The sequence below is a fragment of the Solanum verrucosum genome, unplaced genomic scaffold (genome assembly GCF_900185275.1).
Source record: "Solanum verrucosum unplaced genomic scaffold, falcon-dt-bn FXZP01000234.1, whole genome shotgun sequence".
Lineage (NCBI taxonomy): Eukaryota > Viridiplantae > Streptophyta > Magnoliopsida > Solanales > Solanaceae > Solanum > Solanum verrucosum.
Genome location: NW_026020440.1, coordinates 312164 through 328639, shown reverse-complemented (window position 1 = coordinate 328639; position 16476 = coordinate 312164). Strand labels below are relative to the sequence as shown.

The following is a 16476-nucleotide window of genomic DNA, read 5'->3' as shown; positions in this document are numbered from 1 at the left end:
TTAAGGAAAAGTATAATATGACATTTTTTCCTTCAAATATATTGAGTACAAATAAAGGATTTTAAGAGTAAAGTTGTTAATGGATTCCATAAAAGCTATGGCTACTAGATTCTGCTGGTAAAATTGTACATGTTTTCAACAATGTACCATATGAACTATCTTTCGAGATAAAAGAAAAAAGTAAAAAAAAATATCATAAAATATATTCAGAATATTTTTTTCCTCTAAAATTAGTCGAATTACAAGTTTTGAAACAAGAAAAACATAATGTGGTTGAAGCAACAAGTTAAACAACATTAATAAAAATTATATATGCTATTAGTATATTGTATACTAATTATTTTGAACTCCATTTGTCGAAAAATTATACTCCTATTATATATAAAACGTTTAAAAAAGTTCCTTTTTGTATATATTAGAGATGTTGAACTGATTTGATAAAGATATTACCTCCGCTATACTTTCATTAACACATATATAGAGTCCGAATCAAAGTTACTAGCTAAGTTCAGATAAACTTGTAAGTCCTTAGTTTCATCTGCCCAAGTTAAATTAAAATAACCATACCACATCCACAGAATCCAATATCATGCATGAGTTGTTTGAAAGCCAATTGTGAACAGATGAATACTAGTGCTGAGTAGATATGACAAGACAAAAGAATAGCTTCTACTAAATTTTAACTTATTTATAAGCGGAATCATTTACTTCCAAATCAACAAAAAAGAAATGGTTCTAAGTGGGATCATATTATCTTTGTCCATATATATATTACATCAAAAGATGTTCCACTTCTTGCTAGTAGACAATCAAGATCCAACTACTCTTTTGCATATGGAGCTAATTTTTATTCTTACGATTTTCCATAAAATATATTGAGTACAAATAAAGAATTTTAAGAGTAAAGTTGTAAATGGATTCCATAAAAGCTATGGCTACTAGATTCTGATGGTAAAGTTGTACATGTTTTCAACAAATGTACCATATGAATGATCTTTCGAGATAATAGGAAAAAGTAAAAAAAAAATATCATAAAATATATTCAGAATATTTTTTCCTCTAAAATTAGTCGAATTACAAGTTTTGAAACAAGAAAAACATAATGTGGATGAATCAACAAGTTAAACGACATTAATAAAATTTATTTATGCTATTAGTATATTGTATACTACTTATTTTGAACTCCATTTGTCGAAAAATCATACTCCTATTATATATAAAACGTTTAAAAAAGTTTCTTTTTGTATATATTAGAGATGTTGAACTGATTTGATAAAGATATTACCTCCGCTATACTTTCATTAACACATATCAGAGTCCGAATCAAAGTTCAGATGAACCTGTAAGTCCTTAGTTTTATCCACCCAAGTTAAATTAAAATAACCATACCACATCCACAGAATCCAATACCATGCATGAGTTGTTTGAAAGCCAATTGTGAACGGATGAATACTAGTACTGAGCAGATATAAAAAGACAAAGGAAGAGCTTCTACTAAGTTTTAACTTATTTCGAGACAGAATCACTTACTTCCAAATCAACAAAAAAGAAATGGTTCTAAGTGGGATCATATTATATTTGTCCATATATATAGGGCAAAAACCTAAAGTATACAACTTAAGTACCTTAATTACTACTATATAGCAATAGTTTTTTTTCAAAACTAGAATTTATAGTTAAAAAAAAAAAACCTAGAAATAGTCAACGACGCTTATCTCATATTTCTTGATTTTCTCCAATTATTTTACCTTTCACGATTTACTCAGTTTTGTTATATATTCTCTCTCATGAAGAAAGGTTTTTAACAAAAATAAAATTCTCTTTCTACTCATTCTGATCAATTGTTGAAACATGGATACCAACAATTTTTGAATTCTAATTCAACACAACGAACGATGAGACACATTAGGTATTTGAACAAATAATGATTGAATTGGTGTTTTTTATGTGATTATTTTAATATATTTGTGATTTTTTTCGTATGATCATTTTTCTTACAATCTATATTAGGTCGTTTTGGTATTTATTCGTTGGTTTAAATTGTATGTTTTTGTGGTTAGGTATAAAATTCATAAGCTTTGGTAAATGATCTGGTGCAACGATTGACTGGTTTCAATTCTTGAATAAACAATAAATATTATTAATCGTTTTTGGTATATTATTAGGTTCAATTCTGTAGTATGTTTTTATAAACACCATTATTCATCATTTATTTTTGTTGTGAGTGATTTAAACGCCAAATTTCTTGAATATTATTTTGGTAAAAAACTAGGTGTAATTGATAGTGCATTTGGTGTAGGTGATTTGATGTAATTGATAGTGTATATTGATTGTTAATAAACGAACACAAAAATTTGGGATAGTTTTTTGGGTTTATGTTCTGATGTAATTGTATATTTTTTAACGTATTTAAACACCAACTAACGTGATATTTTTTTGGTTCATCTATTGGGGTAGTAGATAGTGTATTTTATGATATAATTCATATATTTAGGTCGTATATAAACACCAACTTTCATGGTAGTTTTTTGGTTCATTTATTGGTGTATTTGTGATGTATATTCTGGTATAATTGATATATTTAGGTAGTATATAGGCACCAATTTTCATGGTAGTTTTTTGGTTCATCTGTTGGTGTATTTATGGTGTATATCCTAGTAGAATTGTTAATTTTAGGTCGTAAATAAACACCAACCAACATGATAGTTTTTTTGTTCATCTATTTGTGTATGTAGTGTATTTTCTGGTGTAATTGATATATTTAAGGTCATATATAATCACCAACTAACATGGTAGTTTTTTGGTTCATCTATTGGTGTATTTGAGGCTTCTACATTGATTCAGGGAAAAAGGGCTCGAGTTGCAGCACTTCTATTCTTAATGGACAACAGGCTACCACAGATGATAGCCTTTTTGCTAGGAATTTAGATAATGTATTTTTTGGTGTAATTGATATATTTAGGTCGTATATAAACATCAATTTTCATGGTTTTTTTTTGGTTCATCTATTGGTGTATTTTATAGTGTATTTTGGGTTGTCCAAAATTATTTTGGAGATTGATTAACAATAAATTGTAATCTAACATAGGTAAGTACATGGATTACAATATGAGATTTCTTGTAGTCATACAGTTGCTGCTATCAGATACAGAAACAAACACTACGAAGATTATTGTTCAGCTTATTATAGTTCTAAGACTTTTCAAGATACTTAAGCAATCTCAATTGATCCAATGCCTTGCGAAAGCACTTGGTATATTCAATCACATATTATGGAAGAATAGTGTTACCATCAATTGCAAGAAAACAACAAGGCAAACCACCAAATAATGATCGTAAGAAGGAATTCAACGAAGGAAAATTCAAAAGGTGTAAAGTCACTTGTAGTAAATGTGGTACATCGGGCATAACAAAAAAAACTTGTCCCAAATTTGCGCCTCAGAATTTTCATTGGTGTTTTTTTTTTGGTTTTGTTTTGAAAAAGTATACATTTGAATCTTTTAGGTTTTTGTTGAAATTCAGATTTTTTTAATGAATGTTAATCACAATTTAATCCATATTTGGTTAATTAGCTAATTCATAATAAGGATCAATTTATAATAGTGGCGTAATTGCTATTGTAACGTTGGTGATCGATTGCATGTTGATTTACTACTTTATGATTTTTTTGGTGAAAATATGATATAACTGTTCAAATTTATTGGTGGTATATAATGGCTGAATTGTTTGTATTATATAATATTGAGGGATGACTGACCTTAAGAGAAAAGATAAAAATGGTGAAAGCATTAAACTGGTGAGAAAGAAAAGAATGGTGAAAGTGATGAATATGAACGGAAGATAGAAAGACAACAATGGTTACAATTTCTCTCCAAATAAAACTACCTAGGGAATAATGAATATTTAGAAAGAATAAGTTGTTGAAAAAGTAAAAAGGTTTTACTTTACATTCATTGAATTAAAAAGGAAGAAAATAAAATAATATCATTCAAAAGGCAGTAACGTGTGCAAACAAAACTGTAATTGGGAGATAAATAAGGCATATAATCCCAAAAATAGGAGAGAAGAAAATCGAATTTATATGATTAAATTAACATAAAAAATTAATTATTCTGCTATGCATGTAATTTATAAACTATGGTTATAATTAAATAAAAGTATGTGCATATATTGTTAATTAAAGTCTTAAGTAGTATATTATTGTAATTTTTCCTATATATATATATATATATATTACATCAAAAGATGTTCCACTTCTTGCTAGTAGACAATCAAGATCCAACTACTCTTTTTTGTATATGGAGCTAAATTTTATTTCTTACGAATAAGTAATTGCTCTAGTATTAACATGCAAAACGATAGGATCATTTTTGACAAGACAATGAATTTAATGATTACTTACTCTAGTATTAACATTTCTTGCTTGATGTAAATTAATAGAATGGAACAATGAAATAGTTTTGTTTGGCAAGTGCTACAAAGGATTATAGAAATTAGAGATCTTAGGTTTGAATCCTGTGAATGAAGAACATTTACCCCTTGGGTGAACAAAATTAGTCAGGACATGAAGTTTCAAATAACAAATGGTTAATTAATTTTTATTTAAAAATAAAGTTTGGTAAGTGCAGAACACTTGAAATCTTATTTTTGGGTACTTGACGAAGTATACAAAACACGTGAGGAAGTACACTAATATCCATATGTAAGTATACAAAATGCTTGAGAAAGATTAAGTTTCAGCACATAGAACAACATTTTGTATTAAACCTTCAAACTTAAGGATTTACACGGTCGACCATCAAGCACTCCTCCCTCTTTCTACATATCGAAGTACTATGCATTGTTTTGATGATTTGACAAATCTTTTGAGGAACCGCTATGCTATGTTCAGTCATTCAGCGGAAACTGTATGAGAATCTGATTCGCAGGAGAAACTTTCTTCATGAGATTTTCATCATAAAAAAGGGGAAAATTGATGAAGCATAGATGTTGAAGTACTATGCATTATTTTGATGATTCAACAAACTTGCCAAGGAAACAAATTAGGGACTAGGTACGCACCCGACCAATCTATTATATGAGTGATATGCTCAGTCAAGAGAGAATACTTATTCAGGGGGGAACTGTCTCTAAGAAGAACCTTATTGCAAAGGGGAACTAATGAGGGACCAGGTCGCTGTTGCAGGAATGCATCACTTCAGGTAGCACTGCAGTCTTGTATTGTCGGCTAAATTTGCCCTTGAAGTCTATATCAACTATAGTTAGTTGGTACTGTAGTCAGCAATAGGGTTATTGCTTAGTTGTATTGTAATTGAGTTATTACAAGGAGAGAGGGATTAAAAGTTTAATTCCTAGGTTACAAGAGGTTGTAATCTGAGACTTGGCTCGTGTTGTTAGTGAAGTTGTTGGTGAAATCCTACGAGGTAGGTTGTGCTTTTTTCTTCCTTGAGCAAGAAAGTTTTCATGTAAACACCATGTGTGCTTTACTTTTCGCTGTGTAGATTGTTGTTCTTCTCTGTTCTTAATTAGCTGTTTTCAGTCAAGGACATGGTCCCTTGACCCGTGGTGGATTCACACAAGCCATCAATTTTCCTATCAACCTTTGCAGTTACAGTATGAAAGAATGGCCTGAAAAAAGGACATATAAACTTTTTCTGAAAAGAAAAAACAATGACCAACTCTTTTTTCCTGTTGATGTTCAGAAGTTGCTAACTATTAAGAATCAGCAAAGCGGACACTAGTCTGCTTCTTTATTGGTGTCCTACAAGAAGAGCATTCGTCCATTCCTTTCTTTTGGTGAAGCACGTCGCAATCTTCACAAAGGACTTGATGTGCACAAGGGAGAAAACCCACTTGATATCTGCTCATCCATACACATAACACACTCCCTCTCCATCTTTACAAAATTAGAGCCAGAACTTTCTGCATAGAATTATAAGTAGTATTATAAGTTTTTTTCTAAAAAAATAAATTATATTGTGTCTTTCAATTTATCCATCTTACTTTTTTTAGATCATTTTGAAACACTAAAGAATGGTTTTTTTCTTTTTTGTCAATTTTTAAATTTAACTTTCCACATGACATGCTTAAGATCACAAGATTAAAAGACATCTTGAAATATATATATCTAATTTAGTTTAAGACCATAAGATTCGAAAATCTCCTTTACTTTTTTAAATTTTGTGTCAAGTCAAAATCAGAAAAAAGAAGATTAAAACGGATGGAGTACTATTTATGGAAAATGTGAAATTTTTCCAATAAAAAGAAAGAAATAACTTTGCATCTCAAATATAATTTTAAATATACAAACAATTTTATATCTTAAAAAACTAGAAGAATAGACTTTAAATATAAAATATTAAAAATTTAAGGCGTCCGATTTATTTTGGCTTTAGGCCACTGATTGGATTGAGCCTCGCATGACACTAACTATATTGATAAAAGAAAAACATTTTACCTTGATCAACTAGGCAAAGAAGTTCCATTACTAGAATAAAAATACCTCAAACTGGTCCAGGAGCTTGTTGGATTTCTTTTGCTGCTACTGCAAAGCAGCTTTTTCCTGATGGATAGTAGATACACTTCTCCACGTCTCCTGCTTGACACTTCTTTGTTGTCTCTTGCTCCTTTGCTAAAGCATTATTCACGTTCATAGCATACACACCGGTGGAGAGCATTAAGACCTCCTCCCCCTTCTTTAGTCCAACATTATACCTTTCCAAAGTGTTAATACCACAATTAGTTGTCTCAATCATGGAATTATATTTACCAACGCTTGCTCCATCTCCATGGTATTTTCATCCAGCATTTGCATATCTTGGTGAACTTTTTCCGCATCTTCTCTTTCTTTCCTCAACTTTTTATGCTCAGCCTAGTCCTTGCCAAGCCTTTGAGTAGCTTGCATTACCTTCTCATTTGCCCAATCAGCCCACCCTTCAAGCTTTTTCTGCAGTGTCTTCAAATGGCCCAATTTCGGCCCACCCTTGGAGCTTTTTCTGCGGTGTCTTCAAACGGGAAGTTAGCGACAATATAGCTTCATCTCTCTCATTTTGAGGAATGCCTTGTTTAATTGCCTCTATTTTTTATCTTTTAGACTGCAGTCTAAACTGAGAGATTTCACTCTCACGCTTTTGGATATCTTCTTTATTCTTTTGCATGTTTCTCTCTACCTTTTCTGTAAAATTATCTTGCTCCACTTTTCCTTAACATAGAGTTGTTCTCTTTAGTTTTCAGGGAATCAACTTGTTGTAGAAAATTTTGTTTTACCCTTTCCTCCTTCTTCGATAGGACCTGAAATTCATAAAAATTTACAAAATTATTTTTTATAATAGGAGGAATATCAAATAGCAAGTGCATTATCAGAAGGACTGCCTAAGTGAATGCTTGAACCACTATTACCAGAGGCAATAAGTAAAAAAGAACTGAAATTATAATCGATACTGTAACAACAAGTCATTAATGACCTGAAGACTCTAAAACACTAACTATATATATTGGTAAAAACATATTTTACCTTGATCAACTAGGCAAAGAAGTTTAATTACTAGAATAAAATTACCTTAAACTGGTCCACTACCTTGTTAGCTTTCTCTTGCTACTGCTGTAAAACAACTTTTTCCTGCTCGATAGTAGATAAATCTCCCTCAAATGAGCATTTCTCCACGTCCTCTGCTTGACACTTCTTTACTGCCTCTAGCACCTTTGCTAAAGCATTATTCACATTCATAGCATACACATCGGTAGAGAACATTAAGGCCTCCATCTCCTTCTTTAGTCCAACATTATATCTCTCCAAAGTGTTAAGACCAGAATTAGTTGTCTCAATCATGAAATTAGTATTTACCAGCGCTTACTCCATCTCCATAATCAGAATTAGTTGTCTCAATCATGAAATCAGAATTTACCAGCGCCTACTCCATCTCCATAATCCTCTCTATGGTGTTTTCCTCCAACATTTGCATTTCCTGGTGAACTGTTGCAACTAACTAACTTGATACGTCAGCTTCCAGATTCCACCTTAGCTAACAATTTCTTTTTCTTTAAACTTGCATCGATTCTGAAACAATTGCTTTTGATTTTGCCTCTGCTTTTGGAAGAGGTGTGGAACATGCTTGACAAACATACGAATTTTTAGACTCAGGTTCTTGAGCGGCTGCACTAGCAACATGAACTTTGGACTGCAAGGTTTGAGCAATTGGGTTAAAAGGTTTTGACAACTGTTGGTTATATCGGTTTGACTGAGTATTCTCAGAAGCCTCAGCCCCCCTTTAAAGAGCTGAAGTGATTGGAGTTCTCTCTTCCATTGAACTCTAGGTTTCGGCATCCTTTTAATGAGCTGAATTTATATATCGCCTTGTGAATCAATTCTTCCCTAAAGATCCTAACAAAAACCCTTTGGGAAGTTTTATGATTCTGTTAAAATGTTTGAACTCTGAAGTGTGGTGGCAAATCTCACTACTTATTTTCACTTTTGAGTTTTGACATGTATAAAATTGTTATAGGTAGCTAAAAAAAATTGTTGTCTAAATTTATTTTAGGAGAGACTAAAGACTTTACTTTCAGAGTCCTTCCAATGTTTACACAGACAATCCCAAACAAATTCAAATAAGTCATTAATGTACTATTAAAAACAAAAGCACCACTATTTTCACTATTACAGATTAGAACCCTGCATTATCAAGTTTGTAACTTAGTTAATCATCGAGCACACACGTACTGTCACACTGAAGTTGCAGATAAATTGAATTTTTCAGCTTTACCCACAGGAGCTGTATCACGAATGTGGAACCGTAGCCTTATTTGATTATCCATGCCTTGGCTCTGTTGAGTTTTTCCTCTTTGTACTCTTCAGGTGACTATTCACTCTTTTCCTTTTCAACCACAGTTATCTATCTCTGATAAACGATGCTGAGGTCGCAGCCAAGTTCATCTCTTGCAACATATTGGGGTACACAAATATTTCTAAAACACATGTAATTCTCGCGTGAAAAAGAGTAAAGCTGATATAGAGAGTAACATTTAGTTATCTATGACAGAATGTATGTGTGCTAGTTGTTATTCTTCCATTCTTTCTCCTCACTTGTTTTATTTCTACCAGTTAGTCAGTTCTTCCTTCGTGCTTGTTTCATATTCATCAACTAATTCTTCCTCTCTGCTTGTTTCATTTTCTTCGGCCAATTCAACCTTAACATTTGCGATGACAGTTACTTCATCATTATGATCAACTTCTTCTAATATGTGTTCATGATGTTCTAGACTATTTTCTAACCATCAATATGTTCACTATTTGAACTGCTACATCATTTTGGTACGCCACATCTAACATATTATCAACCTCAATTCTATCTATAGACTTGGTCTTATAACTACCCACTAGTCAGACATATCTCTATGTAAAGGATATGAAACATAATACACTTACTTAGCATTGTTAAATAGTAAAAGGGTCATAGCTAGCGAGCACGTTATCTCATGTGCTTAACTTCAATTAAATTATGTTATTGATTCACCTTTGTACCTCTATGTGATGGATCAAACCACTTGCATCGAAATGGTACTATCTTTTTTTTGGCCATCCAAGATACCTAAGTTCTAGGATATTTTGTAGCACACCATAATAATCAACAATTTCACCATGACCGTCGACATCACCTTTAGGGGTCATTTGGTAGCCGGATAAGAAACAAGTTATCCATGAATTAATTTTCATATATATAACTTATACGATGTTTGATAGGTAGATAGAAAATAAATTACTCATGTATAAAATTAATATGAGGTTTGGTTGACAATTTAGAAACACACATAATTAATACACGTATAAGTTAAAAGGAAATATTTGTATTATTTTATGCAGGATAGAGGGTGGAATATCTTATACATGTATAACTAATCCCTGCATAAAACTTCCTATTCACTTGAGTTTTAAATTAGACCAACCAGCAACAATAGCGACTAAAGAAAAAGAAATAGCATAAACTTAGTGGTCAAGTTTTGAATTTATTTACAAAAGAACAAAAGTTTATAGAGTTTTTGAAAAAAAAAATAATAATAATTAAACCAGCTGTCTGTTAATTAAAAGATGATGTTGAATGAAAAACGTTTTATTAGTAACTCTTTTTCCTCAACAACCAAATAAATATTTAGATTTCATAAATAACTTCATTCAAAACCACTACTGCCTACTGCCATTTCACATTTATGGTGTGTCACCTTGTTTGGATTGTTGTTACCTCTTGTATTCTGTTGCGACGATCAATGTTAGTTTAAATATGTAACGACAAAATACAATAAAATTTAACCAAATATTATATTCATCAAAATAATACAATACAATACAATACATTGTGAAACAATACACAAGTCATCTAGCAAGAAATGAAGAAAAAATTGAACTTGAATACAATTGGATTACCTCAAACTTATCATCAACCATTAAATGAAGAGGAAGAGACAGGTTGTAAATGGATTATAAGGACAATTATATTATAATATGACTCTTTTCCATAAAATATATAGAGTACAAATATAGGATTTTTAAGAGTAAAGTTGTAAATGGATTCCGTAAAAGCTATGATTACTAGATTCTGCTGTAAAATTGTACATGTTTTCAACAATATTCATATGTATGATCATTCGAGATAATAGGAAAAGGAAAAAAATATCATAAAATATATTCAGAATTAAAATTACTGAATTCAGATGAACCTGTAATGGAAATAATCAGACCACATCCACATAATGCAATACCATGTTTGCAGCTATTTCAAAGCCAATGTGAACAGGTGAATACTAGTACTGAGTAGATATAACAAGACAAAGGAAGAACTTCCACTAAAATTTTAACTTATGTAGAAACAGAATCACTTATTTCCAAATCAACAAAAATGAAATGGTTCTAAGTGATATCATATCATCTTTGTCCATATCTAACATCAAAAGATGTTCCACTTCTTGCTAGTAGACAATCAAGATCCAACTACTCTATTGCATATGGAGTTAATTTTGAAAAACAAGGTTAGGAAACTGGTGTAAGTTCATAGAATGCAGCAAAGAAATAATTTTGTTTGGTTTGTCAAGTGCTATAAGGGAAAATAGGAATAAGATATCTCGAGTTTGAATCGTGTGAATGAACATTTACCCCTTGGGTGAATAAAATTAGTTAGGATGTTACGTTTCAAATAACAAATGGTTAAATTAAAAAGAGTAAGTCTGTGTAAGTGCACAACACTTGAATCATACTTTGGGAGCTTGAGGAAGTATAAAAAATGATTGAGGAAGATTAAGTTTAAGCAAATAGAACAGCATTATGTATTAAACCATCAAACTTGAGGATTTACAACAACCATTAAGCACGTCTCCCTCGTTCTAACTCTTTTCACATGTACTTTCTACATATCTCTATACCTTTTTGCATTTTCCTATCAACTATTACAGTTACGGTAGGAAAGAAAGGCCTGAAGAAAAGGACAGACTTTTTCTGGAAAAAATAAACAATGACAAGCTTCATTTTCCTGCAGCTATTCTGAAGTTGCTGACTATTCGGAATCAGGAAAGTGGACACTAATCCGCTCCTTAATTGGTGTCCTACAAGAAGGGCATTCATCCATTCCTTTCTTTTGGTGAAGCACGTTGCAATCTTCACAAAGGACTTGATGTGCACAAGGGAGAAAAACCACTGATATCTGTTCATTCATACACATAACACACTCCCTCTCCATCTTTACAACATTAGAGTCAGAACTTTCTGCATAGGCTGCTAAATCCTTTGTCAATTGAGGAATGCCTCGTTTAAGTGCCTCTATTTTTGATCTTTCATATTGGAATCTCAACTGAGAGATTTCACTCCCACACTTTTGGATTTCTTCTTTATACTTTTGCATGTTTTTGTCTACCTTCTCTCTAAAATTATGCCGCTGTACTTTTCCCTGAACACGGAGTTGTTCTCTTTCAGCTTTCAGAGAATCAGCCTGTTGTAGAAACCTTTGTTTCACCCATTCCTCCTGCTTCAATAGGACCTGGAATTCATAAATATTTACAAATTTATTTTCATAATAGAAGAAATATCAAATAGTAAATGCATTATCAGTAGGGCTGCATAAGTGAAAGCTTGAACAGTTATTACCGGAGGCAATAAGTAAAAAACAACAACAAGACATTAACAGCCTAAATACTCTAAAACACTAACTATATTTGTAAAAAAAAAAACATTTTACCTCGATCAACTAGGCAAAGAAGTTTAATTACTAGAATAAAAATACCTTAAACTGGTCCACGACCTTGTTGGCTTTCTCTTGCTGCTGCTGTAAAGAAGTTTTTTCCTGCTTGATAATAGATAAATCCTCCTCAAATGAGCGCTTCTCCATGTCCGCTGCTTGACACTTCTTTATTGCATCCTTCTCATTTGCTAAAGCATTATTGACGTTCATAGCATGCTCACTGGTAGAGAGCATTACAACCTTCATATCCTTCTTTAGTCCAACATTATCCATCTCCAAGGTGTTAAGTAGAGAATTAATTGTCTCACCCATGGAATTAGTATTTACCAACGTTTGCTCCATCTCCACAATCCTATCCATGGTGGTTTCCTCCAACATTTGCTTTTCCTGGTGAACTTTTTCAGCATCTTCTTTTTCTTGCCTCATCATTTTAAGCTCAGCCTGGTCCTTGCCAAGCCTCCGGGTGGCCTGCATTACCTTCTCATTTGCCCAATCAGACCACCCTTGGAGCTCTTTCTGCAGTGTCTTCAAACGGGAAGTTCGCAACAATATAGTTTCATCTCTCTCATTTTGAGGGACATATTTTCCCAAAGACTCATCATATGGGATACCAGCATAATAATCTGGCACCGCAGAAGAAACAATTATGTTGTCTGGGACTTTTTTGCTGGACTTAGGCTCCATGGCTAACGAATCCAGATCCTTTTCATTTGTATAATCTTGCATACTTGTAGGTGCTATGGATGAGGAAGGGCATGGACTATCAGAACTTGCTTTTGCTAGAGGTTGATTGCATTTAACCGGAATTTTTACTTTAGAGTGCGAACTCTTCTTTGTTGCACCAGAAGAAGACGAGTTCAGTTTCTTGTCCAAAACCAAACTACCCCAGGCAGTCATGTTTGCCTTAATGTCCTTACCCGTACTTCTACAATTCTTCTCAAACTGATATGTCTTTCGCCTATGTAAATCCTTCTTGGAATTTAGGGCTTTTTGACCGGCTCCCGATTTGTCTTCTAAAATTGTTGCTTTCAATTTAGCCTTTGCTTTTGGAAAAGGTGTGGAACTTCCTTTTCCTTTTGCCGCTTGACAAACATGTGAACTTATAGACTCAAGTTCTTCAATGGCTGCACTAGTAACAAGAACTTTGGACTGCAAGGTTTGAGCAATTGAGGTAAAAGGTTTTGACAATTGTTGTTTATCCGGGTTTGACTGAGTATTCTCAGAAGCCTCAGTCTTGGATTGGGAAAGATTCAAACCAAACGAATTATCGCCTGGACTTTCTTGACTGCATAACTCAACCAGATGATAGCCTTCCATTGTACATGCATGTACCAGGTTCAAGTCCAATATTAACAACCACCACATTGCTTCTACAACTGGCAAAGCTGGCTTAACCTCCCTCAACACACATACCATCTCCAACAATGTGTAATCAACCAAGCTCGGTAAATCTGCAAATATAACAGGTCTACCAATATCGAGAACCTTTCCCCTACTCAATAAAGCCAAGGCACCATCGACAACATTTGAGACAACATCTTTGCTGCCATGATAAAGGCCACTCTTCAAGATAACCCTTTCAGCAATTTCCTCACTGTATCCACACTTGGCAATCCTCTTGACTGCGCTCTGAAATATTGTGGACAAATTTTGGGTTAAAAGCTCAAGAAGTTGAGTAGTTGTAGTATCCTCCCAATCTATATTTGGTGGAGTTTCCACTTCTTGTTCCGCATCAGACTGAGGACACCCGCTCGTCAATGGGTCAATCTCAAAAAGAGTGTCTCCTTTCATTGCTTTCTCTAATAATTCATATCTTGGAAACTCCGTAAGAGATGGCACAAGTGAATCGGAAGGAGTTCCTAGAGGAAGCTTAGATGCAAACTTCCTCTTGTTCCTGCTTCCTTTTTCCTGGTCTGAAACCACCAACGACTTTTCATCGACATCATCACTGATGTTATCATCAACCATGTTGATTATGTTTTCTATGAGTGTTTATTACTGCTGTTATTTGATCAGTCAAGTGTCTAGCCACATTTTTGGTCCTGCAACAAAAAATCATTCAAGTGATAATTTGGACGTGTGAGGATTATAAGTTAAGATAAACACATAACAACAGAGAATTAGAGTTGCTAAACAAAAGGAAAAAAACACATAATATTTCTTTGATAGGTTAAATAACAAAAAAATAAATGACAGGCTAATAGCAACAAGAACAACTCCAGTGAGAACGATTAAGCAGAAACATTTATCGTATATGTGGAACTCTCAAAGACAGGCTGACAACAATAAGAACAACTCCAATTAGCTCAATAAATCAGCAATATTATCATACAGGTGAAGCTGCCAAAGAATTAATATTCTATGAGAATTACAAATTCTACTATATTTCAGTTACTCAAATCTCTATCCTTCAATGTAACATCATTCAGTGGTAATCCGGCGATTAAAATTGAAAAGAAACAAAACAACAGAGAATTAAAAATTGACAAAACAAAAGGGAAAATTTGTATCCATTATTCAAACAGAAACGCGAACGACAAAAAACAGCTCTAGTAAGCATAATAAAAGCAGCAACATTACCAAAGGAAATGGATATAGAAGAAAAAGAAAAGATTCCTCTGAGTCACAGTAAACAAACTTTTTTCCCAAAATCACTTGAATGAATAAAAAAACTTCATTTTCTGCAAAAAAAAAAAAAAAAAAAAAAAAAAACAAATGAATCAAAAAAATTTAATTTTCTGATGAAAAAAAATCCACTCATCAGAATTGCCAAAAAAGAAACAACTCAATCTCTATCCAACTAAACAAGCAAAATCACAGATGAACAGTGAAAACTTCGAAGCTCAAATTCTAGCAAGAAACCAATGAAAAAAAATCTTTTGAAACTCAAATAAACTCATCCCATAAATAAAATCAAGAAACCTGAAAAAGGGGTCTACCAAAAGTGAAAAAATGGATTCTTTACATATAAATCAAAAATGAAACTAGATATAACAAAAGTTCAATCCAAAATCAAAAGGGTCACTCACTCACTAAAGGGTTTGAAAAGGCAAAATAAAAAAAAGGATAAACTCCATTGAGCAGAAGCTATGAGTAGTCTTTTGTTTGTGGTGCCAAACACTGAAATTTGGATTCCTTATATAGAGTCACTGACTTGATGGTAATTATAGTTAGTACATTGTATTTAATCTCTAACTCATCTATACATTAAATGAAATTTAAAACTCTTTTCCATTTTAAAGGGGTTAGTTAAAGTATTTATTGTATAATATATAATAATCTTTTAAAGAAAAATAATAACACAAAGGATACATGTAGTCAATGTGAAAATCCTCAAATATTTGGCATGTAAGTTGGATGTAAGTCAAAGAAGTCAAATATATATCCAATTCATAGAATCTAATGAGTCTTTCTTGGATATTTCAAATCAAAGTAATTATAGTAAGATGACTTTGACAAAATAAACATAATTTTTTTTCAATATTGTTGTAGCACATTTGTTTTTTAAATTGATGGTACAAATATCTCATATTGACTTATTTCGATTTTCACATAATTTTACGGAAAATATATTAAATAATTAAACTAAATGATATGATTAGTATTACCTCCACTTCAAAATAAGCAAAGGTTGTCATTAGAACGGGTGAACGGGGTTGATATTTATAAGCAAAGGTCATCATTACCTTGATAACTGATGATGAAATCATTCTTAACACGATCTCGTCATGTGTCCCAAACATGAAATTGAAAAGACATTCCTTATTTTAGAGTAACTTTTGAAAACTGTACGGAAAATTTTCCTGCCTAAAAATTTCCACTTTCGAACAACTTTTGAAAATTGTACGGAAAATGAGAAAACTATTTGTGTCGATAATAAATGTATCAAAAAGAAAAACGACTGAAGGTAGTTAGTATTTATAAATAAAGGGTTGTCGTTACCTCAGGAAACAATCATGACATCATCCTCAACACTAGACATGATTTGTCGTTTTAGATTACTCTGAACACGAACTCCACATGCCCTAGACATAAGTTGAAAAGCAATTGTCGTTTTTGATCTAGCCAAGACTCTATGTCCTTAAGAGTAATGGTAAGTTTACCACCAAGAATGCCTATAAGCTTATCCACTCAAAAACCACCCACTCCACATCAAATCAAGGGATTAAGAAGTTTGACTGGATCTTGAATTCTCAAAAAAACTTCTGTCGCTCCATCCCCGCAGGGGTAGAGAACCCGTCGATGTCTCGGCTGTGCT

The 16476-nt window shown here is 32.6% G+C and overlaps 1 protein-coding gene across 1 annotated transcript; it reads right to left on the bottom strand.

The window, feature by feature from the left end:
- Positions 1–11537: 11537 nt before the first annotated feature.
- LOC125808277 (putative E3 ubiquitin-protein ligase RF298) lies at positions 11538–14186 on the bottom strand. Its single transcript, XM_049487996.1, has 2 exons — positions 12261–14186; positions 11538–12017 (listed from the first exon to the last, which is right to left on the bottom strand). The coding sequence occupies exons 1-2, from the start codon at positions 14184–14186 to the stop codon at positions 11538–11540; spliced, it is 2406 nt and encodes an 801-aa protein (XP_049343953.1).
- Between the last annotated feature and the right edge of the window lie 2290 nt (positions 14187–16476).

What these genes read in the sequence shown, in the direction of transcription:
- LOC125808277 (XM_049487996.1), bottom strand. Translation starts at nt 14,186, where the DNA reads ATGGTTGATGATAACATCAGTGATGATGTCGATGAAAAGTCGTTGGTG. An exon ending in AGGTCGTGGACCAGTTTAAG is followed by an intron (nt 12,018 to 12,260) that starts GTATTTTTATTC and finishes TATGAATTCCAG; the next exon opens with GTCCTATTGAAGCAGGAGGA.